The sequence below is a fragment of the Canis lupus genome, chromosome 23, assembly GCF_048164855.1.
Source record: "Canis lupus baileyi chromosome 23, mCanLup2.hap1, whole genome shotgun sequence".
Taxonomy (NCBI): domain Eukaryota; kingdom Metazoa; phylum Chordata; class Mammalia; order Carnivora; family Canidae; genus Canis; species Canis lupus.
Genome location: NC_132860.1, coordinates 51,131,462 through 51,155,941, shown reverse-complemented (window position 1 = coordinate 51,155,941; position 24,480 = coordinate 51,131,462). Strand labels below are relative to the sequence as shown.

Here is a 24,480-nt window from a genome sequence, read left to right as displayed (position 1 = left end):
ACAAGATTTTATACTTCAACATGAAAATTCAGCCTACCTTTTCATAGTGCTCAATCAGAATTTCAACTACAATATTCTGAAATTTAATATTCATCATGGCAGCCACAGTTTCTTCTTGTGCTCTCATTAGAGTTGGGCCAAATATGACACCAAGGTTTGAGACAGTCATGAGATTTTGTTGGCTGTGTAGTGATACTCTGCAAATGAGAGCAACGAAAATAATATATGTTAAATATTTAATAATTAGGAAATTTCTCATTTATCAAATTTGTGGCATAAATAAAATGTAAAATATGCCACGATAGGTTAATTTTCCCAAGTAGTCAGGTTCAGCCACTCCCAATTGGCATGTTTGGTATATAGCCTAAAAAGATGTAAAAAGTTAACATTAGCTAATTAAAAATAATTACAAAGCTTTTTTTTTTTTTTCCCTGTGGGGCCCGCAGGCTCCTCGCCTCTGCACCTGCGGGGCCACGAACTCAGCACCTGGTAAACTCTTGGGCGAGTTGGCCTCTGTCCGCCTGGTCTGGGACCCGGACAGGCATAATTACAAAGCTTAATTAAAGAATAAATCTTGATATCCAAAATCAAATACAATCACCCTAAAGAGATTATGAGTTCTTAGGGATTCTCTAGAGTACTATAATTCTTATAACAGATGGTTAAAATTAGATTGGTTGGAATTATATTTGAATACACTAAACATATTATTAAGAACCTAGTGCTAGGCATTTCATAGATATTATTGCATTAATCCCCCAAGAAGTCAGTTTTTCTTATTATACAGGTTAAGATCTCAGGATCCTGGGATCAAGCCCCACGTTGGGATCTGAGTTCCACAGGAGTCTTCTTGTCCTTCTCCTTCCCCGTCTGCCCCTCCCATCCACCTCTCTCTCTCTCTCAAATAAATAAGTAAATCTTTTTTTTTAAAGCACAAAACTCCTAAGGTAAAAATGATATAATCCACATAACATCAAATTAGGGACAGAGGGGGGTTTTCTTAAGCTCTCTACATAAGACAACTGGCCAATGAATGTTTCTATCCTTCCTTTTTCTCTTCCATCCATTCACCCATCCATCTTCTCATCCATTCAAAACTTCTCTGTGTGCCTCCCTAGTGCTGAGCACTATGCTAGGCAAACAATAAGAGGAGATATGGTAGCATCAGTGCTGGCTTGAAAATGGAAATGAAAGAAAATAACCTCTGGTATTACTGACCTTAGCAAAAGTTACCTTAGCTCAGTAACTATCAAACTATGAATTGACTAATTCATTTAAAAGTTAGATGTATTCTTTTTTTAAAGATTTACTTATTTCTTTGATAGAACATGTGAGCATGCATGAGTTGGGGGATAAGCAGGTGGAAAGACTCTCAAATAGATTCCTTGCTGAGTGGGGAGCCCTCATGGGGCTTGCTTTCAGAACCTTGAGACCATAGCCTGAGCCAAAATCAAGAGTCAGACACTTAACCAACGAAGACATCCAGGTGCCCCAACTGGATATATTCTTAAGGAGAAACCTCATTCATTTGACCAATCTTCTAGGTTAACCACTGTCTTTTCTCTTATTTCCAGATGTGTTGGCAAAATATGAAGTTTTAGAAAGAAGCACAATACAAGATTATGTTTCTACCTAAGTGTGTATCACTAATGACATTCTAGAAGCAAAAGTAAAATTTTATGGGAAATCCAGGATTTTGAATATTCCTAGCACAGGACAGGAAGAGCTGACTGTCTCACTGAGAAAGCACTAGCTAAGAAGCTCTTGGTCAGAACAGAAGAAGTTTCATTCCATATTCTCTTTTTATATAACCAAATATTATATAAATATTAGTTGCTTAGTATGTATCAGAGAATCTACTAGGAAAGTAGTATGTAAAGGCAGTGAGCCTGTCTGGATTTAAAGCTAGGATCCATCCAACTTGGAAGCTAGGTGCAATCAGCCAAGTTATTTTATATCTTTAGGCTTCAGTTTCCTCATCTATAAATAATTAGGAAAGACCCTTATAGGATTGGTAATGTTACAGGAAATATGATTTCAAAACATTATTCTTCCTTGTAATTAAATTGGCCTTAGACACTCTTGCTCAAATGTAAGAGTTCCTAGTAGTGTGAGTAAACTGGAGTAGGATTAATATTAAGCTCACAGGGAAAAAAATTTGGAAATCTTAAAAAAATGGTTTTGAAAAGGAGAGTTTATGACTATCTTGCTCAGAAGTTAGAGTATTCTGATGAGCAATTTTCTCTTCACTGAATTTCCCTTTTGCTGAGCTAACTCAATATAGACACTTATCACCCCACATTTCAGCTATTTCTGCACTTCATTCCCTCAAAGTGTTGTAAGGAACAAACACAATCACCCTTTTAAATATTAAAAGTTAGGGTCAAAGAAGAGACAACAGATGGCCTTTGTTTTAAAGACAAAGAAAAGGATTCTCAGAAAAGAAGTAATGGTTTATGCCACATCTCAGAGCTAATTAATGGAGATTTGGAATCACTCTTTTAGTCACTGGTCCTTTAGATAGTGACCAATCCAGATCACTGGTCTTAAATTCTCTTTTCTTCAGATATATTAAGGTTGCCAGGGACCAAGAGTGTTATTAGCTGTTTGTAGTTTATTTAAGTCACTGGTGATGTGGACACAAATTCCAATAATACTGTTCAGTCAATGGGGATTGACTGGTTTAGGAACATAGCCAGCAATGGTGGTAAAGGATGGGCAAAAGGATTTTAAGCATTCTTCTGTGGCCAGATACTATCTTCTTCTATTCCCTGTAACAGGCCATGCACATTCACTATAAGGTAGAAGTTTGAGTTCGTCTAGCATTCTGGATAATTAGACAAAAAAATTTATGTAACACTCATGTAGCTTTTAAAAGCAGTTTAAAAAGGCTTTGCTAGATGAGTTTGAATAAATCAAGAGAATGCTCAATACATACAGTGTGGTCAAAGTTCATGAAGAGGTCATGCATTTTAAAATATAATTCAAGGCTAAATGACCAAGAATCCTTGTTTGTTAACTAAAAGAGGTATTGTCATATGCAACAATTAATAATGAACTTGAAATGATGCAGTTCCTAGCCAATTTCCCTCTTATTTCAAGGGGCAGGAAGACAATTCATATGAACTCATCTGCAGGTGAAGATGAGACTTGTTAACATGTTATGTAGCACTATTTCAAACATGCATGGCTCAAATTGGCAAGTAGCTTACTACTTGTAGTAAGCATCTCATTTAATTTAATCATTTAATCGGGAATCATAGTATACTCACTTAGATGGAAAATATCCTTTTTTATATATGATCCTGTAAGGGATTTCTTAAGTTTAAAACCTGAATTTGGGGGCACCTGGGTGGCTCAGTCTGGTAAGCGTCTGACTCTTGGTTTTGGCTCAGGTCATGATCTTAGGATCATGAGATGAGAAGCCCTGTGTCAGGCTCTGTGCTTAGTGGGCAGCCTGCTGGAGATTCTCTTCTCCCTCTACCCCACTCCTTGCATTCAATTTAACTCTCTCAAATAAATCTTTAAAAAATAAAATCTGTTTCTTTTGCTGTGCAGAAGCTTTTTATCTTGATTACGTCCCAATAATTCATTTTTGGTTTTGTTTCCCTTGCCTTCATGGATGTATCTTGCAAGAAGTTGCTGTGGCCAAGTTCAAAAAGGGTGTTGCCTGTGTTCTCCTTTAGGATTTTGATGGATTCTTGTCTCACATTTGGATCTTTCATCCATTTTGAGTTTATCTTTGTGTTTGGTGTACGAGAATGGGAGAAGATATTTGCAAATGACGTATCAGATAAAGGGCTAGTAGCCAAGATTTATAAAGAACTTATTAAACTCAACAGCAAAGAAACAAACAATCCAATCATGAAATGGGCAAAAGACATGAACAGAAATCTCACAGAGGAAGACATAGACATGGCCAACAAGCACATGAGAAAATGCTCTGCATCACTTGCCATAAGGGAAATACAAATCAAAACCACAATGAGATCCCACCTCACACCAGTGAGAATGGGGAAAATTAACAAGGCAGGAAACAACAAATGTTGGAGAGGATGCGGAGAAAAGGGAACCCTCTTACACTGTTGGTGGGAATGTGAACTGGTGCAGCCACTCTGGAAAACTGTGTGGAGGTTCCTCAAAGAGTTAAAAATAGAACTACCCTACGACCCAAGGGATTGCACTGCTGGGAATTTACCTCAAAGATACAGATGAAGTGAAACGCCGGAACACCTGCACCCCAATGTTTCTAGCAGCAATGTCCACAATAACTAAACTGTGGAAGGAGCCTCGGTGTCCATCGAAAGATGAATGGATAAGGAAGATATGGTTTATGTATACAATGGAATATTACTCAGCCATTAGAAATGACAAATACCCACCATTTGCTTCGACATGGATGGAACTGGAGGGTATTATGCTGAGTGAAGTAAGTCAATCAGAGAAGGACAAACATTATATGGTTCATTTGGGGAATATAAAAAATAGTGAAAGGGAATAAAGGGGAAAGGAGAGAAAATGAAAATATCAGTGAGGGTGACAAAACATGAGAGACACCTAACTCTGGAAAACGAACAAGGGGTAGTAGAAAGGTTGGTGGGTGGGGGGTTGGGGTGACTGGGTGACAGGCACTGAGAGGGGCAATTGGCGGGATGAGCACTGGGTGTTATGCTATATGATGGCAAATTGAACTCCAATAAAATATATATATATGTATATATATATATATATAAAACAAACTGAATTTGGACTTTTGTTTACAAGCAGCATGGCGTGTGTGTATGTGAAAGAGAGAGAGAGAGAATCTTAGATTTATGAGGCCATAGTACCTGGATATTTGATCAAACATAATTCTGTGAAGGTATTTATTTGCATAATATTAACATATCAGTCGGCCGACTTAGAGTAAAGCAGATTACACTCCATTATCAGTGGCCTCATTCAGTCATTTGAAAGTCTTAAAAAGACTGAGGTTCTGTGTAAGAGGTAATTCTGCTTCCTGATTGCCTTGGATTCGAGTTGCAAGGTCAACTGTTGCCTGAGTCTCTAGACTATCAGCTGCCCTGCAGACGTCAGACTTAGCCTTCACAGTAGTGCAGGTCAGTTCCACGCAATCTCTTTCTCATACATACATACAACACACACATTATGTCTCTATATATCACAGAGTCTATTGGTTCTATTTTTCTGGAGAAACTTGATTAATAACAATATCTATCTATCCAGATTCTTAAATACATAGATGAACTAAGAGCAGAGTCAGAAAATCCTCAGAGACCATGTGATGTTATGAATTCAGAGAAAGAAACTAACAGTAGAGTGGCACTTTGACCTGGTAAAACCTGTTGATACTAGTCCTATAGAGAACTGTTCTTCAGACTCAGGATTTATAATGCATCTAAAAGAACTGGGAGAAAAATATATTCTTTCATATATTTTTAAGTTAACATGTAAGGTTTTTGTCATAAGTTTACCAGTTGTGAAGGATATTAATCATCTGCATAGTGTAAACATAAACAGTACATACACACACAGATCCTAAAAATAAGCTGTTGTCATATCATTTTTAAAAGTATATTTATAGACTGATTATAATAACAATGTCATAGCAACATCATACACTTTAGAAAGACATGAACAAGTCTAACTTCAACAGTTGAACAAGTTGTTGAGTGAACAACATAAATCAGAGAATTACTTTACGAGGTGCTTTATTAAGATGTCCAGCATCTCTCTGTTTTTTTCTGGCAATTTGTGCACCAATGCATGTACAGCTTCCACCCGGTAGTTTTGGTCATCGGATTCTATAACATAAAGGTTGCAAATGGTCAAGTTTTAATTGCATTCAAATGTGTAAATAAACATTAGTAATCTAAACAGTACAAACGCTCACACCCTCATGCCTTATAAACATCGCTTCATGCAGTAAGCATTATCTCTATCATTCTCTAAGGCTTAGAGAGGTTGAATAACTTGACCATGGTCATGAAGTTAGTTAAGTAAGGAAGCCAAACTAACCCAGTTCTATCTAATTCAAACTTGTGCTCATAGCCACTGAACTTCCATACAACCATCACTCATCATCTGCTTTGGTTTTGCTACACAAGGACAGAATCAAAACTTTAGCAATGTGAGTCATCACAGAAATTGTTACAGATAGCCTAATGTGTCAGGCAATATAGTATACTTAATCACACAGAAACTTCCTAGTGACTCCATCAGACAAAGGAAAAAGGCCTTCCTTTCCAAATTTTATAGATTTAAAGACAACAGTGAATTACTTTTCTGAGGTGTCAGGATTACTATGCAAACAGAGGCCTAATAGATTTTAAGCCCATGTTGACAATGGCAAATCTGAAAAGGAAACCGTTTAAAGCAAGTCTAGTCTGTCAGGTAAAAGCCAACATGCTGCAAAACCTGCTAGAGAAACATCTAACATTTCAGAATGAAGAACCTATTAACATGCTCTTAACTACAATAAACAAATTCTAGGGGGACTACCCACCTTGCCAAGCCCTTTCTCTTTAAAGTACTCAACATGAGGTTAGAAAAAGGGCCTGGCTCAAGCTGGGTCATACACAAGGTCTAATCCCAGGGATTAGAGTGGAGACACCAGAACTCTGATTTGTCTGCTTAGATATGTGAAAAGACATACTGTGTAAGATAAGCGTTGATATGACCAAATGTGCTCCAAAGCCAAGAAAATCTGATGGGAAAGGGAGATACAAATGAGGTAGACACTCAGCAAAGAACAGAAAGGAGAGAACCTCTTAAAAGGCTGGGGAGAGAAACATCAATTCTCCATTTTGCAGTTCCTAGCTGCAGGCCTGTGGAAGGCCTGATCCATACTTTGTTAAGGAATTCTATAAGACTCCTTGTACTTTCTGAATAACTTCCTCTTTTTATAGAGCTGAATTTCCAAATAAAACCTAATTTTATTATCTTATTATCTGGCACTTGCCTCAGACAAAAGATGAATTCTTATAGATAAGAATAGATTTTAATCATTATGGTAGTGAATAGTATGATTATTATTTGCTATGGAAATAGAGAAAAATATCTTACAAACAAATGTTTCTATTAAAACAAGCAGCTCATTTAGCTACTTAGCTAAGTGGCTCAAATGCCATATGTTGTAACACAAAATTTTGGTAAGAAAGAGTTCTGGGTTAAGAGTAAAAAAAAAAAAAAAAAAAAAAAAAAAAGGCTTCTACGATAGCCAAACTGTGGAAGGAGCCTCGGTGTCCATCGAAAGATGAATGGATAGAGAAGACGTGGTTCATGTATACAATGGGATATTCCTCAGCCATTAGAAACGACAAATACCCACCATTTGCTTCAACGTGGATGGAACTGGAGGGTATTATGCTGAGTGATATGAGTCAATCGGAGAAGGACAAACATTATATGGTCTCATTCATTTGGGGAATATAATAATAGTGAAAGGGAATAGAAGGGAAGGGAGAAGAAATGTGTGGGAAATATCAGAAAGGGAGACAGAACATAAAGACTCCTAACTCTGGGAAACGAACTAGGGGTGATGGAAGGGGAGGAGGGTGGGGGGTGGGGGTGACTGGGTGGTGGGCACTTAGGGGGGCACTTGATGGGATGAGCACTGGGTGTTATTCTGTATGTTGGCAAATTGAACACCAATAAAAATAAATTTATTATTAAAAAAAAAACCCAAATATATTAGTATTTTGAAAAAAAAAAAAAAAAATGGCCTCTAGCCCTGATTTTGCCATCAACTCGTTAGTGTCCTTGGACAAAGTGACATGCCCAGTCTGGGACCCAGTCAATAAAATGAGAGGTCAGATTATACATTTTTTTAAGGTTTTGTTAATCTAATAAGGATAGAGTTTGATGAAGAGAATCTAGAGTAGAGAGCTTTCAGAAGAAAGTTAAGTGGTATAGGTGTTTATGAGATCATGTGGTCAGTCATGTATGCTGGATTGAAAACCAAGGTCATTCAATGTTATCTGACACTTACCAGCAGACATTTCCTGTGGCATTACAATGTGCAGTAATAAATTAATACAACTGCTTTCTTTCTTCAGACTGTGAAAAATACTTGGTGCAGTCACACCCCGTTTGTCTTAACAATGAAGAAATGCTAATTCCTAATTGTTACAAACTGTTGTGATGGGCTCAGACGGCAACCCAGCATTTTGGTCTCAATATTTTAAAAGTATGTATCTCTAATTTCTCAGCTTATATGTTTTTCATCGAGCCCCTCCCCACAATTTTTGAATGAAGTCTATCTATACATATTCCATTACAGCAATCATAGATCCAAATAAATGACATAGATATGTGATTATTATCAATAATAGGGAAAAGGGATTGATGGAAGTACCTGTTACCTGCCAAAAATACCTGACTCTTCTCTCCAGATTTAGAAATATAGCATTTAAGTATAAATAGGTAGCATAACTGACTGTACATATTTGTAGTCTTGTCTATTTAACCAGAAGTTGCTCTCTTAAGAAACTGTCATTCATCAATTGAGTAAAATGTAACTAAAATAATTTCTCCTAGCACACTCATCACCCAGTGAAGTGGGGTGATAGGTGTTCTAGGTATAAATACTACTAAGTAGCCAAATATTCTAATTCATTCTGCATTTTTTTAAAACCAAGGTAAGTATATTCTTGATTCCTTTTATTTATTTCCCCTAACCCCTACCCACCTCTCCTCTGGCAACCACCAATTTGTTCTCTGTATTTAAGAGTATTTCTTTTTGTCTTTTTCTTTGTTTGGTTTCTGAAATTCCACATATGAGTGAAATCATATTGTATTGGTGTTTCCCTGACATACTTCATTAGTAGTATACTCTTTAGGTCCATCCATGTTGTTGCAAATGTCAAGATTCATTCTTTCTTATGGTTTAGTAATATTCCACTGTGCATATATACCACATCTTATTTTTCCATTCATCTATTGATGGACACTTTTGTTGTTGCCATGCCTTAGCTACTGTAAATAATGCTGCAATAAATATAAGGGTGCATATATCTCTCTGAATTGGTGTTTTCACTTTCTTTGGGTAAATACCCAAAGTAGTGGAATTATAGGATCATACGGTAATTTTTAATATTTTGAGGAACCTCCATACGTTTTCCAGAGTGGCTGCACCACTTTGCATTCTCACCAACGGGCAAGATGGTTCCCTTCTTCACATCCTCACCTGCTGTTTCCTGTGTTATTATTTTTAGTCATCTGATAGGTGTGAGGTGACACGTCATTGTAGTTTTGACTTGCATTTCCCTGATGATGAGTGATGTTGAGTGTCTTTTCATGTTGTCTGCTAGCCATCTGTATGTCTGTTTTGGAAAAATGTCCTCTGCCTCTTTTTAAATTAAATTTTTTTTCTAGTGTTGAGTTGTGTAAGTTCTTTATATATTTTGGGTATTAACCCCTTATTGGATATATCATTTGCAAATATTTTCTCCCATTCAGTAGGGTGCCTTTATGTTTTGTTGATGGTTTCCTTCATAGCACACACTTTTTTATTTTGGTGTAGTCCCAATTGTTTAATTTTGCTTTTTGTTTCCCTTATCAGAGAAGACATACCTAGAAAAATGTTTCTCTGGTCAATGTCAAAAAACTACTGCCTATATCTTCTAGTTTTATGCCTTTAGGTCTCACGTTTATGTCTTTAATAAACCATTTGCAATTTCTTACTGGTTTACAAACCACACTCTCAGCTATTAAGTATCAGACTGACAGTTTCTTAAGCAATATGTAGGAAAATCTCAGCTAGTTGGTTTAAATATACACCTCTAAGTGATACAAAATAAACTTGCATCAATTATAATGCATCCAATGTAAGTGTACTTACTCACTGCAACAATAAAATCTTTGTGTAATTTGTAAGTCATCAGTGGTTCTGCAAGGCACCTGCAATGGAGGCATGAGAATGGCATTATCTTCTTATTTCTTATTTTTATTTTATTTCCCCTGAACTTTCAGTACTTCTTTAAGAACTGGCTGATTAGGAAGTATAATTAACGTCCTAGTAGAGCCACTCCAGGCAGTCCCTCAAGAAACCAAGGCCCTTCTAGGTACAATTGTACTAAAAGGGGAGGCTTTCAATTTATAAGAACTACTGAACCACAACAGCAAAATCTCTCTCAGATATGGGGACAACAGTTAAATAAAAAACAAAAACAAAACAAAAAACTTTTAATTTCAACTTATTCTTTAAAAAATACATGAAAACACATTCAAATATAATATGAAACAAGTATTAGTATTCATAAAATACTGCAGCCTCTTAAGTTTATTATTTGAAAAAGCAAGTATAAGTTCCAAAACACTACACATAAACACTACTACCTTATGCTATTTCAGCTGAAGTGAAGGAATTGCTCTAAGCAGTGAAGCTTGTACACAGGAGCTTCAAAGAGTCACATGGCACCTGCCCAGGATGTAAGGGGTCATCACATGCAGAGGAGGAGCTAAACCCTCCTTACCTGAGGTAGTTTTTCAGCCCACTTGTTATCGTCTTATTATCCCACAATTCAATATCAATGTCAATATCAGGAGGGGACTTTGGAGCTGAAAGAGTAAAAATGTTTAAACTGTGCAATTCAAAATATCACTCACACCATAAAGAAGATAAATAAAGAAAGGTCAAAGAGGTCAAAGAGAGAGACATTTATTTCTTAGGGTGCCAAAAGATTTAACTGTAGGACTGCTGTTTGTGTGGAGTGGTGTAAATCTCCCTCTGACACTTTATAAACCTCAAAGATTTCTTGTAGAATAAGTGTTCCAAATCAAATTATTGTTAATTGCTAACACCACAGATGGTAAGAGTATTTACCATCTGCCAGGTATGTTTCTAAGTACTTTATATGGATTAACACATCCAGTCTTCATACTTCTCAATAAGGCAGGCACTATATTATTCCCATTTTATGCATGAGAAGGTTGAGGCACAAAGAGGTTACCCAAGGTCACAAAACTTTTAAGTGGCGAGTTAGAGTTCCAAGTGAGGCAATCTGAATCCAGTATCCATAAATCTCATTTCACTTCTAGGTAATCAAAGGATATTTGAGAAAAAGTCCAGCATTATAAAAAGGACCCCTCTCAAATTATGAATGTTCATCTATTATAACTGAACATAAAAACTGAATGCCAATATTAATTTTAAATATTACTTGAAAATATTCAAAGATAAGCAACAGTATAGTTATCAAAGAAAACTATGGTTTGGATTATTTATAATACTAAAATTAAGTAGCCAGCTTCAACCAAAACTTACAAAATGTTGTGTTCATGAGTTTCTGAACTTTGGAGTTTACTCCTCCTATCCGGTAGAGTCCTAAAACAGTGATGCCTAATGAGAAGGAAAAATCACAAGAGAATAGCTTGAGACATAGCAGCACAAGAACAGAATGTTATAAACCTCAAGCAAATATCTGTACAGAATTTAAAAGCAATCCAACTTCAGCAAATCTACCCTGGAAACACCTATCACACATATATTTCTCAGAGCAGACATTGAACAGTGTCCAAAAGTCTTTCGAAGATCTTCAAAGTAGCAAAGTACCCCTGTTCATTCACCACCTTTTGAATACAAAAAAGCATCAAAGATAGGAAATAATAATCAGTATTTCTCACCCTCTATTTCCTCAGTCATGGTATCCTGCATTTTGAAGAGCTGGAAGGTACTTACATCTTCATTTTGAAGATGAGAAAACAGATTTAGAGAACTTAAGAAATATACTTCTCAAAACTTCTAAGTGGCAGTACCAAAATCTGAGCCTAAGTTCACAGGATTTCACAGCCCAATATGAGTTTTGCTTTAGACAAGTTTTCCTGGAATTGAAAGAGTGTAATAGGCACCTAGACTAGGCTTCAGGTGAGAGATCGTGACTAGAGAGAGGAAAGGTGTTAGAATTGTGACCATGACAGAAATCACTGAGGGATATAATATAAGGAAGAAGACCAGCTCTTTCAGAATCTTACCACTCTAAAGCTTGAAAAAAATCAAAGAGGTGCTTACAGTAATAAACAACACAAAGTCTATCAATAAGAAATAAAGCAAGCCTTCATTAGGAAAAATCATGAAAAAGAAATACAGTATGATTTTTGGTAAAGTTCAAACTATAGTTATTTGTGTATATAGATAATTTATACATTTATATAGTTCTTAAAGTTAATTTCTTGTTAATGATGAAATACATCCTCATCTTTTGAGAGGTTTCTATATAAGAATGAACTATATTACAGTAACATAGTCCCTGTCCAGCAACTTACCTCTTGTTTCCACAGCTTGAATGCATTTTCTTACAAAGTTGAACCCTGCTTCATTTAAGTACACTGAAGATAAAAGAAAAATCACAGTAAGAGTTTATGCTCAATTTCCATTATCTCTTAGTTGGCTCTACTGTTTTGGGACTTAATGGCACACTTTTAGTTAGAGTCTGAATTTTTATTTTGGTGTAGAAGTAGAGAGGTTCACATCCACTCAAGTTACTATAAACACTTGCTTCCTTAGAATACATAGATCCTTCGAATACATAGATCCTTCATTGAAAGAATCTGTGTAAATATGTTACCCTGATCCCATCCATTTTTTTCTAAAATTGGCATTATCCTTCATTTCATGTTTTTCCAGATGATAGAAGCAAATGTAGTAAGAATAAAACCTTTATCGTGCATCAATAACTATATTACAAAGCTATTCACATGTTCTTTTTCATGGAATTCTCAAAACATATGAGGTAGAGAGAAAGCTTTATAATCTTCAGATGGCTCACTGGGTTGCTAAAAACTTCATTTTCATTGTTCTACACTTGAGAACCAGGATTCTAACACAGATCTCCTGAATCTAGCCCAGTATTCTTTCTACTGCATTTTTTATTATATGCAAAGAATTCAAAATAGTCCACCAAAAATCCCCCAAAGATCCTACATTATGAAATAGCAATTTATTTTCATTGCTTTTCCTAGATTTTAAATCTGTTCTAATTTTCTTAACGTTTTGAGCCCAGATCAAATGAGATTACTTCTTTTTTTGAAAAAGGATTTAATTTAAAAATACCAAGTAATACCCTGAGGAAAAATTCAAATATTTTCTTGGTACTATAATGAAAATTTTCATTATATGTGGTGGAGATATGATATTTCTTAATATTCTCAAATAATATATGAAAATAATCCAAATCAATAAAAAATTAAAAGTGGATTCCAATAAAGATAGTGGATTAGAAAGAAGTTGGAAGACGGTGGAGTAAGAAGACCCTAAACTCACCTCATCTCATGGACACAACTGGATAACACTCATATCAGTGTAAAAACTCAGAAAATGAAGACTGGGAAAACAAACTCCATAACTAAAGGCAGAGAATAGTTCATATTGAAGAGGATACAAAGGGTGGGGACATAGTGGGGAGCAAAACAGAGTGGCCATCTGTGGTCAAGAGGGAGCCACAGGCACGAAGAAGGATGAGAAACAGATTCACACACCAGGAGCTTGCATGAAAAGAGATGAATCCTCATAACATTTGGCATTGAAAGCAAGAGGAGTTTATTTTTTAAAAATATTTTATTTATTTGTTCATGAGAGATGCAGAGACAGAGGCAGAGACATAAGCAAAGGGAGAAGCAAGCTCCATGCAGGGAGCCTGATGTGGGACTTGATCCCAGGACTCTAGGATCATGCTCTGAGCCAAAGGCGGATGCTCAACCGTTGAGCCACTCAGGCATCCCAAGAGGAGCTGAATTCATGGACTTCTTACAAATAAGAGGGACTTAAAACCTGGAATCTTAAAAATCAGCGGGCTCCGTTTTGGAAGAGCCCTGAGGGCAACAGGAAGACGTCCCTTAAAGGGACTATGTGTGTATCTACCCTCCAGATACAGGGTAGAATCAGCACCTTGAAAAACACCTGAGGCATACAATAAGTTATTTAATCATCTCAGAGCATGTCCAAAGGAAAACTCCTCCAAGAACAAAGGAGCTGGCAGGTGCCCCTACCCCCACCCCCCATCCCTTAGCATATACACATGATCACCTGCAGAAACCAGCAGGAAATTCACTACTTGATTTGGCACATCCACCCTTTCCACTCATGCTAACATCAGCCCCAGCACTGTAGGCTGCCCCTCTCAGAAATTCAGTGCAAAGACACTGCATCTTCCCACCCATGCATTTTGCAAGACTGTAGTTCTGGCAGTAATGGCTGCAGGCCCTGTGGAAGTTTGCAGAGCACCTTGTTAAAACTGCACAACCACTCGCAAGGCTGGGTACTGGAAACTATGGGTTTCATTTCATAAGCAGAGCATACTCTGTTAAAACTGCATACCACACCCCAGCCAGGGAAAAAGCACTGCAGACAATAAGCAAAAAGAGCCTCTGCAGACAACTGGACTGAGGGCAAAAGGAGCCAGAATAAAACAGCAGAGTACATGTAACACACATAGGAGACACCACTTGTGGCATCAGGTTCTAAGGGAACAGGGAAAACTGCACCACAGGGCACTGCAGGACCTCTTCTTCATAAGGCCACTACATCAAAGAACAGGAGACATAGCTCACTTCCCTGACATAGAGAAACAGACACAAGAATTAGGCAAAATGGGGAGATAGAGGAATATATCCCAAATGGAAAAAACAATGCAAAAACGACAGTAAGAGACCTAAGAGAAATGCGTAAAAATAATACGCCTGACAGAGATTTTTTTGTTTATTTATTTTTTTATTGGAGTTCAATTTGCCAACATATAGCGTATCACCCAGTGCTCATCCCATCAAGTGCCCCCCTCACTCAGTGCCCTTCACCCAGTCACCCCCACCCCCCACCCACCTCCCTTTCCACCACCTCTTGTTCGTTTCCCAGAGTTAGGAGTCTCTCATGGTCTGTCTCCCTTTCTGATATTTCCCACTCATTTTTTCTCCTTTCCCCGTTATTCCCTTTCACTATTTTTTATATTCCCCAAATGAATGAGACCATATAATGTTTGTCCTTCTCTGATTGACTTATTTCACTCAGTATAATACCCTCCAGTTCCAACCACGTCGAAGTAAATGGTGGGTATTTCCTGACAGAGAATTTAAAGTAATGATCATAAAGACACTCACTGCACTTGAGAAAAGAATGGAGAATATAAATGAGGCCCTTAACAAAGAGATAAAAAAGAACAAATCAGAAATGAAGAAAATAATAAATAAAATTAAAAATTCACTAGATGGAATGAACAGTAGGCTAGAGGAAGCAGAGGAATGAATGAGCAACTTGAAAGAAAAAAAATTATACAAAAAGACAACAGGCTCAGGGAACTCAGTGACTTTATCAAATGTAATAACATTTGCATTAAAGGATTCCAGAATAAAAATAAAAGGGGTCAGAAAATTTATGTGAAGAAATTAATAATATTAATTATTATTAATAATAATAATTCTAAAAATTTCCAAACCTGGAAAAGAAAATAGATATCCAGATCCAGGAGGCAGAGATCCCCCCAAAAATCAACCCAAGGAAGTCAACGTCAAGACACAAAGTAATTAAAATGGCAGAAAGTAGTGATAAAGAATTTTAAGAGCAAGAGAAAAGAAGATAGTTACATATAAGGGAACTGTCACAAGGCTGTGAGTGGATTTTTCAGCAGAAACTTTAGAGATCAAAAGAAAGTGGCATGATATATTCAAAGTGCTAAGAGGAAATAATATCAGCCAAAAATGGTTGATTTAGTAATATTATCATTCAGAATGGGAGAGACAGTTTCTCAGACAAACAAGAGTTGAAGTAATTCATGGCCACTAAACCAGCTCTACAAGAAATATTAAGGAAACACTTGGAGTGGAAAGAAAAGACCATAAGTAAGAGAGTATGAAAAGTAGGACACACACACACACACACACACACACACATAAGTCTTTCTGTAAAAATCAGTGGAAGAATTCAGAAAATAATAGGATGTGAGATAGGATACCATATACCTGAAATATAGGGGAAAGGGTAAGAGGAAAGAATGGGTTCTAATTTAAGCAACCATCAACTGAATATAGACTGCTTTATGCAGAAGAGATGTTCTACACAAACCTAATGGAACCTCAAATCAAAACATGGTACCAGATATACAAGAATAAACAGAAAGGAATCCAGGTTAACACTAAAGTAGTCATCAAACTGTTAAAGAGAGCAAGAGAAAAAAGAAAACTACACAAATGACCACAAAAAAGTAACAAAACGGCAATAAATACATATCTATCATAATTAATTTGAAAGTAAATGAAAAAATGCTCCAATCAAAAGATATAGGGTGATGGAATGTGTAAAAAAATAAGCCAATCTGTATGCTGTCTATATGATATTCCTTTCAGAATTAAAGATACATGCAGATTGAAAGTGAGGGGTTAGAGAAATATTCATCATGCAGAATATCCAACATGCAGGATGTCAGAACAAAACCAGAATAGCTATACTCATATCAGATGAATTAGACTTTAAAACAAAGACTGTAACAAGAGAATAATGACACTGATAATAAAAAGAACAATCCAATGAGGATATAACAATTCTAAATATTTATACACCCAACATAGGAGCACCCAAATACATAAAACAGTTAATAACAAACATAAAGGAACTAATTGATAGTGATACATTAATAATAGAGGATTTTAATACCCTACTTATATCAACGGACAGATCACATTAACAGAAAATCAATAAGAAAACAATGGCTTTGCATGACACACTAGACTAGATGGATTTCCCACACATTCAGAACATTCCATCCTAAAATAGCAGAATAGACATTCTTTTCAAGTACACATGGGATGCATTTCAGAATACATCATTTATTAGGCCACAAAAGAAACCTCAACAAACTCAAAGAGATCGAAGTCATACCAGGCATTTTTTCTGACCACAATGCTATGAAATAAAAGATCAACCAAAAGAAAAAAATCTGGAAAGAGCACAAATACATGGAGGTTAAGTAACATGCTACTTGCACTGTTGATGGGAATGTGAACTGGTGCAGCCACTCTGGAAAACTGTGTGGAGGTTCCTCAAAGAGTTAAAAATAGACCTGCCCTACGACCCGGCAATTGCACTGTTGGGGATTTACCCCAAAGATACAGATGCAGTGAAACCCCGGGACACCTGCACCCCAGTGTGTATAGCAGCAATGTCCACAATAGCCAAACTGTGGAAGGAGCCTCGGTGTCCATTGAAAGATGAATGGATAAAGAAGCTGTGGTCTATGTATACAATGGAATATTACTCAGGCATTAGAAACGACAAATACCCACCATTTGCTTCAACGTGGATGGAACTGGAGGGTATTATGCTGAGTGAAGTAAGTCAATCGGAGAAGGACAGACATTATATGGTCTCATACATTTGGGAAATATAAAAAATAGTGAAAGGGAATAAACGGGAAAGGAGAGAAAATGAGTTGGAAATATCAGGGAAGGTGACAGAGCATGAGAGACACATAACTCTGGGAAACGAACAAGGGGTAGTAGAAAGGGAGGAGGGCGGGGGGTGGGGGTTAATGGGTGATGGGCACTGAGGGGGGCACTTGACAGGAGGGGCACTGGATGATATGCTATATGTTGGCATACTGAACTCCAATAAAAAATAATTTAAAAAATTTAAATAAAATAAAATAAATAAAAAGAAGTGAAATAAAGGAGCAAAGGTAAAAAAATGAAAGAGAGTAAACCAAGAAACTGACTGTTCACTATAGAGAGCAAACTGATGGCCACTGAAGGGAGGATGGGTGGGAAGATGGGGGAAATAGGTGATGGGGATTAAGAGTACACTTATCTTGATGAGCATTGAGTAAATATGGAGCTGTTGACTCACTGTATTGTATATCTGACACTAATATAACACTGGATGTTAACTACACTAGAATTAAAATTTAATACGTAATAATAAAATGAAAAGAAAAAATAAAAAAAAAGGTGGAGGACTAAACATTCATGTAACTCAACACCAATTCAGAGATAAAAATATGTATCAAAAATTGTTCTAACAATACACAAAAAATTTTTAGGAAATCCTAGACATAGAAAACCACTGATATCTTCCAGGTTTGAGAAATCTATGGTCCAAAAAAGTAGAAGTAGTGAACTAAGAAGAGACTTATTATGTGATATTAAAGAAAAAAAGTAACCAACAGGATAGTATGATCCAATTTCTTAACATGCAATATTCGAGGGTATGACTGTTTGTATTTTCCTGGGAAAAAAACTTTAGGAAGATCTATGCAAATTGCAAGTAAGAAAGAATACAGAAGGTAGAAATTGTCATTTTTATTCACTGGACTTCAAAAGTTACCAATTTTTTTAAAATACAGTTCTTTAAAACTTATTTATTTATTTATTTATTTAAGACAGAGAGAGAGAGAGAGAGAGAGAGCGCGCGCACAAGCAGGGGGAGCAGCAGGCAGAGAGAAAGAGGGAAAAGAAGGCACCCTGCTGGGTAGGGAGCCCGATGTGGGGCTCGACACCAGGACCCTAGGATCATGTCCTGAGCCAAAGGCAGATGCTTAACTGATTGAATCACCCAGGTGCCCCAGTTCTTTTAAACATTAAAAAAAAAATTTAATAGATTGAAACATTTAAAATGTCCATTTTAAAATACATAATGTTACCCATAAGAACAGATCATTTATTTTTGTGTCCCAGAGCCCTACATCAAGTGAACAGAATTCAGGAATGCTTTGGGTAAACTCAACAATACAAGAATGAATAGTCATTATACAAACATTAGAGTATATTACCTACATGAGAGTAAAGCTTCTTTTAGACAGCAAATAGGGATTTTTTGCTCCCAATAACCCAAAGGCCAATCATAATATTATACATTCTGGTATCCTAAAATATTTATTGAACATAAGAAAACAGGTAAATGGAAAGGTAAGGAATCAATGATCTTCAACAACAAAAACTGAGCTAAAAAATATAGCTTTAGGTGAAAGGGATACACTAGCATTTTATTCATCAATTTTAACTGTAATTTCCAGATATTTGTTTGGTTCTTGAGGTCACATTGTTCAACTTTTCAATAAAGATTAAGAAAAAGAAAATCATTTATTAAAAAATATCAATAAAACTTGTCCTTGGCAAAATGATGGAAGTCAACCATGTTATCTACATGTATCTATATCTATCGATTGACCCATCAATTGATTGCAGATGTAAACAGAATTCGCTTAAGTATCCACTTGGAGAAGAACATGCAATAGTCAGGCTATATTGATGGTATAAAGGGATATTTGGCAGCATTACCCTAGTCTATTCTAATAAACCAGTATCACAGGCTCCACAATGAGTAAAATCTTATAGACATTCAGTGTGAATATCACGTCACTCCATGGCTGCCACAGTACTGATGTATCCGATGATCTTGTCAAGCTCTTTAGCTCTTTAGCTCTTTTCATAGGACGTGAGTAAATAAGACACTATTAATCATATCACATTAGAATATACTCTGCTAGCAGAAAATAATCATGCATTTTTATTTTGTTTCCTCTGAACACCCTTTAGAATCACCTGAAAGAGTATAGAGAAGGTGCTCAGTGCAGAGATAGCAGCCACAATGAATATGGGGTTGCATCTCAGCTCTAGTATTTACTGCTATGTATATTGATGTTTGTGAACTCCGGTTCTTTCATTTATAAAATGAGAGAAATGATAACATGTTATGTTAAAGTGTTGTAGTAAAATGAAGACAAAGCCATGGGAAGCATTGGAAAACATCAAACTATGGAACAAACCTAACTGAATGCTATTTTCTTTCTCTTGTGCTCCTATCCATACATCACTGCTATATGAAGAAAAACAGAAGAAATGATAAAATAAGTCAGTTATTAGTTCTTTTTTTGAATAAAGAATTATTTTAGAGAGAGACAGAGAGAGAGAGAGAGAGAGCATACAAGTGGGAGTAGGGGCAGAAGAAGAAGGAGAAATCCTCAAGCAGACTCCCTGCTGAGCACAGAGCCATAACAGATGTGTTATGGGCAGGAGACCCCAGGACCCAGAGATCATGACCTGAGCTGAAATTAGGGGTCGAATGCTCAACCGACTGAACCACCCAGGTGCCACATTCAGTTATTAGTTCTAACCAGATTTAAGAGACAGTAGTTACTCTCTCACTTACTTGTTATCTTACTGGGCATAGTTTTAATCTCTGTGCCTCAGTTTCCTTTTCTATACAGTAAGAATAATAGAAATATCTTCTTTACAGGACTGTTCACAAATGAAATACATTAACATCTGCAAAGCTCCTAGGATAGTGTTTGCAATATAGTAACTGCCACAGAAGTGCTGGTGACCATCAGCAGCAGCAGCAGCAGCAGCAGCTGGAGGAAAATATAAAGATCTACATATATAAATTACATGAACAAGGCACCACTAGGCATGACTAAAGTCAGTGGGGCTTGAGAAACTGTCTAGAGGGTTATTTTTCAAAAAAGCATAATATGTTAATTTTTAGATATTTGGAGCCAGAGCGATAATCTAGTTCTTGAAACAAATGTAAATCGGTATAACTCAGGCCCTGTAACCTATCTGGCCACTGAAAAGATAAGTCACATATTACAAAGTGTCTGTATACTTTGATCATATTTCAGTAAATCAAAATGGACAAACATATCTTCTCACTGGAACTGAAGAGACTGCAATAGGCTAGGATTACTGTTCATTCACACGTGTTGTCCCTTCCTACAGGATAATCACATCTCTCAGCTCCCTTAAAGACAGGCCTGGCCATATGATAGACACTAGCCAATGAAATATGAATGGAAGTGACAAATGCCATCATCCAGCAGACACTAAGAGTCAATATGATTCTGCCAATTCTGCTGAGGTCTGGGGAGAAGAGGGCAACATGGATTAAACAGGCTACCACATGCTTTGTCTCCCAGTGTCAGGTATAGGAGGCAGTGACAAGGAGGGGTGTTTCTGAAGGACGCTGGGGAAAACTCCTTCTGTAATGGAAAACAAGCAACTTCCCCAAACCATGAAGAGGTTACTACATTTGATGTCAGTGCTAATGAGAAATTAACAAAAATAGGCTCTTTATAGCTTTTTTTTAAAACTTAGTGTTCCACCAAAATAATAAGTGGAAAGGGCCCTTACAAAAACAAGTCACATCTTTCATTAAAGGCTGATAATTTATCATAATTTATCATAACTCTTCTTTAGTACAGGTCAAGGTACTCCTGCTTCAAAAGTAGAGTAGAGCATACCCATCCTACACATGAGAAATACAGATTACTTAATCAGAGCTCAATGCCTGGTTCAGAGCAGGCAGCCAATACGTGTTTATTGATTAATGGTTTCCTAGTTATTGGTTTGTAAGTGGGTTATGCAAGTACCCCTGCTTCTAGAAGGGTTAGGGCTTATCTAGCAGAAGCAAACTTTTGTCATCTCCTCCCCACATGCCCCACTCAGCCCCATGTCTCCCTGCTAAAGAAAGGGCCAGATAGGCAGAATACAACTGCAACCAAATTCCTAGGAATTAAAACCCTGTACTTGGCTTTCAGGCAGTAAAATAAGCTAACTTAAAGAACTTTATATATTCAGTCAAAAGTTAAGTGTAAACATTATTTTTCCCTCTGGAAACTATTCAGGGCTAAAGCTTTTATTGAAATCCAAATAAAGTTTCCACAAGGCAGTTTAACAGCATAATAGCTATTAATCTCAAGAGAATTCAAACAACCATGGGGAAAAGAAAAAGAATAGTCCTCTATACAGCTAACAAAGCAAAAGTCCTTGTACCTTCAATTTCCTAGTAATTAAAAACCCAGTATGTCCTCACAGATGTAATCTACTTGGCCTAACAGTACCTTCTCAGGGTTGACAAGACAAAGCAACACTTGTTTTTAATTTGTAATTCACTTTTCTAATCTGTCATTTCAGATTAAAAGGCTGCTTATCACAGATAAGTAATATTATACTATCCATGGCTTGAAAGAAACAGAAAAAAGAAATGAGTGCATTTATTGCTGTTTGTGATACTCAGGACCATTTCTCTTTTCCCTAAAGATGAACAGTTAACTCTCTACAGCCCTGCTCCAAGCTATTCCTTCTTCTTGCTCTGCCCATGAAAAGCACTTGAGCTATAATCCTCTTCCTAGGTCTGAAGATGGAAACAAAATTATTTGGTCATAGGCATGGTGAAGGATGTGGTAAGGGGGAGGAGGATATAATATAGGGACGTCTGAGAACTTTCAGAATTAAACTATCTAAAAAGCAGTATGAGGCTCAAAAAAATTCGTGACAGATGGCAACTGTCTACGATAAGAAGAATGAGCTTAATTTTTCTTTATTGATGGGAAGAATATTTTTCCCCTAAGCACACAAGAGGAAAGTCACAGAAGAAATTGAGCAAAAATTAAGAATTTGGGGAAAATTTTCAAAGTATCTTCTGGTCCAGTCATGAGGACATGTGGACACGTACATGACAACTGAAGGCTGAGTGATTGTGATGATGTGGGAAAATCATGACTTTCATTAGCAAAAATATCATTTGAAAGGACTTCTTTTTTTTTTCCATTTATAATTCCTAGAATAAAGTAGGTATAGGATGGAATACTGTTGAACTGAACTGTATGAGAGAATGAGAATATAGTGTCTTTTCTTTCTCAATTCTCACTTCCTCCAACCTAGGGTAGAAGGACCAGCTGGAAAACTGCTACACAAAACATGTTTGAGTGGGGATGAGGCTCAGGGCACCAACAAAGAATGCCAGAATAAGCAAACTTAGGAAAAATGAGAACTACCTCTGTCCCTGTTAACAACTAGTCCCAAGAAGGAGGTTTTGGGACACAAAAGGTATGTCACAAAAGATAATCTGTTTCAAAGAGCGTGGTACTGACTCAAAAACAGACACATAGGTCAGCAGAACAAAACAGAAAGCCCAGAAATAAACCCATAACTATATGGTCAATTACTATTTGAAAAAGGAGGGAAGAACATGCAATGGGAAAATGTCTCCTCAACAAATGGTGTTGGGAAAACTGGATAGCAACATACTAAAGAATCAAACTGGACCACTTCCTTACACCATACACACAAATAAACTCAAAATTGATTAAGAACCTAAATGTGAGGTTGAAACCACAAAAATCCTAGAGGAGGGCACAGGTAGTAATGTCTCCAACATCGGCTGTAACAACATTTTTTTGGATATGTCTTCTGAGGCAAGGGAAATAAAAATAAAAATAAACTACTAGGACTACATCAAAATAAAAAGTTACTGCAGGGCAAAAGACAATAGCCGACAAAACTAAAGGGCAACCTACTGAATGGGAGGTGATATCTGCTAATGACATATCTGATAAAGGGTTAGTATCCAAAATATATAAGAACTGATGCAACTCAACACCCAAAAAACCAAATAATCCAATTAAAAAATAGGTGGAAGACATGCACAGATATACCTCCAAAGAAGACATACAGGTGGCCAACAGACACATGAAAAGATACTCAACAGCACTCATCATCAGGGAGATGCAAATCAAAACCACAATGAGATATCGCCTCATCCCTGTCAGAATGGCTAACATCAAAAATACGAGAAACAACACCTGTTGGCGAGGATGTGGAGAAAAAGGAACCCTTGTGCACTGTTGGTGGGAATGCAAACTGGTGCAGCCACTGTGGAAGATGGTATGGAGGTTCCTCAGATAATTAAAAATAGAACTACCCTATCATCCAGGAATTGCACTACTGAACATTTACCTCCCCCCCCCAAAAAAAATACAAAAACATTCATTCGAAAGGATACATGCACCCGCCCTCATGATTATTGGAGCATTATTTACAGTAGCCAAACTATGGCTACTGTAGCCCAAGTGTCCATTGATAGATGAATAGATAAAGAAGTAGTGGTACTATACACAATGAAATACTGCTAAATCATAAGAGAAAATGAGATCCTGGTACATATACACAATGGAATACTGCTAAATCATAAGAGAGAATGAGATCCTGACATTTTTAATGACTTGGATGGAATTAGAGAGTATAATGCTAAGTGAAATAAGTCAGTCAGAGAAAGACAAATATCATATGATTGAATTCATTTGCGGAATCTAAGAAACAAAACAAAGTAGCAAAGGGAAAAAGAGAAAAAGAGAGAAACCAAGAAACAGACTCTTAACTATAGAGAACAAACTAAAGGTTACCAGAAGACACTTGAGAGGGGGAATCTGTGAAATAGGTGACAGCTATTAAGAGTGCACTTGTGGTAATGAGCACTGGATGATGTATGGATTTACTGGATTTATTGAATCACTATATTATACACTCGAAGCCACTATAACAGTGTATGTTAACTAAACTGGAATTAATATTAAAAAATATATATATAACTCCCCACCCTCCCCCCCAAAAAAAGAAAAAAAAATACAACTACCCTACAATCCAGTAATCACACTACTGGATATTTACTGAAAAAATATAAAAACACTAATTCAAAGGGATACATGTACCCTATATTTACTA

The 24,480-nt window shown here is 36.7% G+C and overlaps 1 protein-coding gene across 9 annotated transcripts in view; it reads right to left on the bottom strand.

The window, feature by feature from the left end:
• The window catches only part of ARHGAP42 (Rho GTPase activating protein 42), a 287,751-nt gene that overhangs the window by 28,246 nt on the left and 235,025 nt on the right, over positions 1-24,480 (bottom strand). For all 9 annotated transcript variants that reach the window (XM_072795140.1, XM_072795141.1, XM_072795142.1 and 6 more), the window contains 6 exons: positions 12,265-12,327; positions 11,267-11,341; positions 10,476-10,560; positions 9,842-9,900; positions 5,699-5,804; positions 38-197 (listed from right to left, as the gene is read on the bottom strand). In XM_072795140.1, the coding sequence (XP_072651241.1) occupies positions 38-197; positions 5,699-5,804; positions 9,842-9,900; positions 10,476-10,560; positions 11,267-11,341; positions 12,265-12,327 (548 nt within the window). The remainder of the gene's footprint in view (positions 1-37; positions 198-5,698; positions 5,805-9,841; positions 9,901-10,475; positions 10,561-11,266; positions 11,342-12,264; positions 12,328-24,480) is intronic.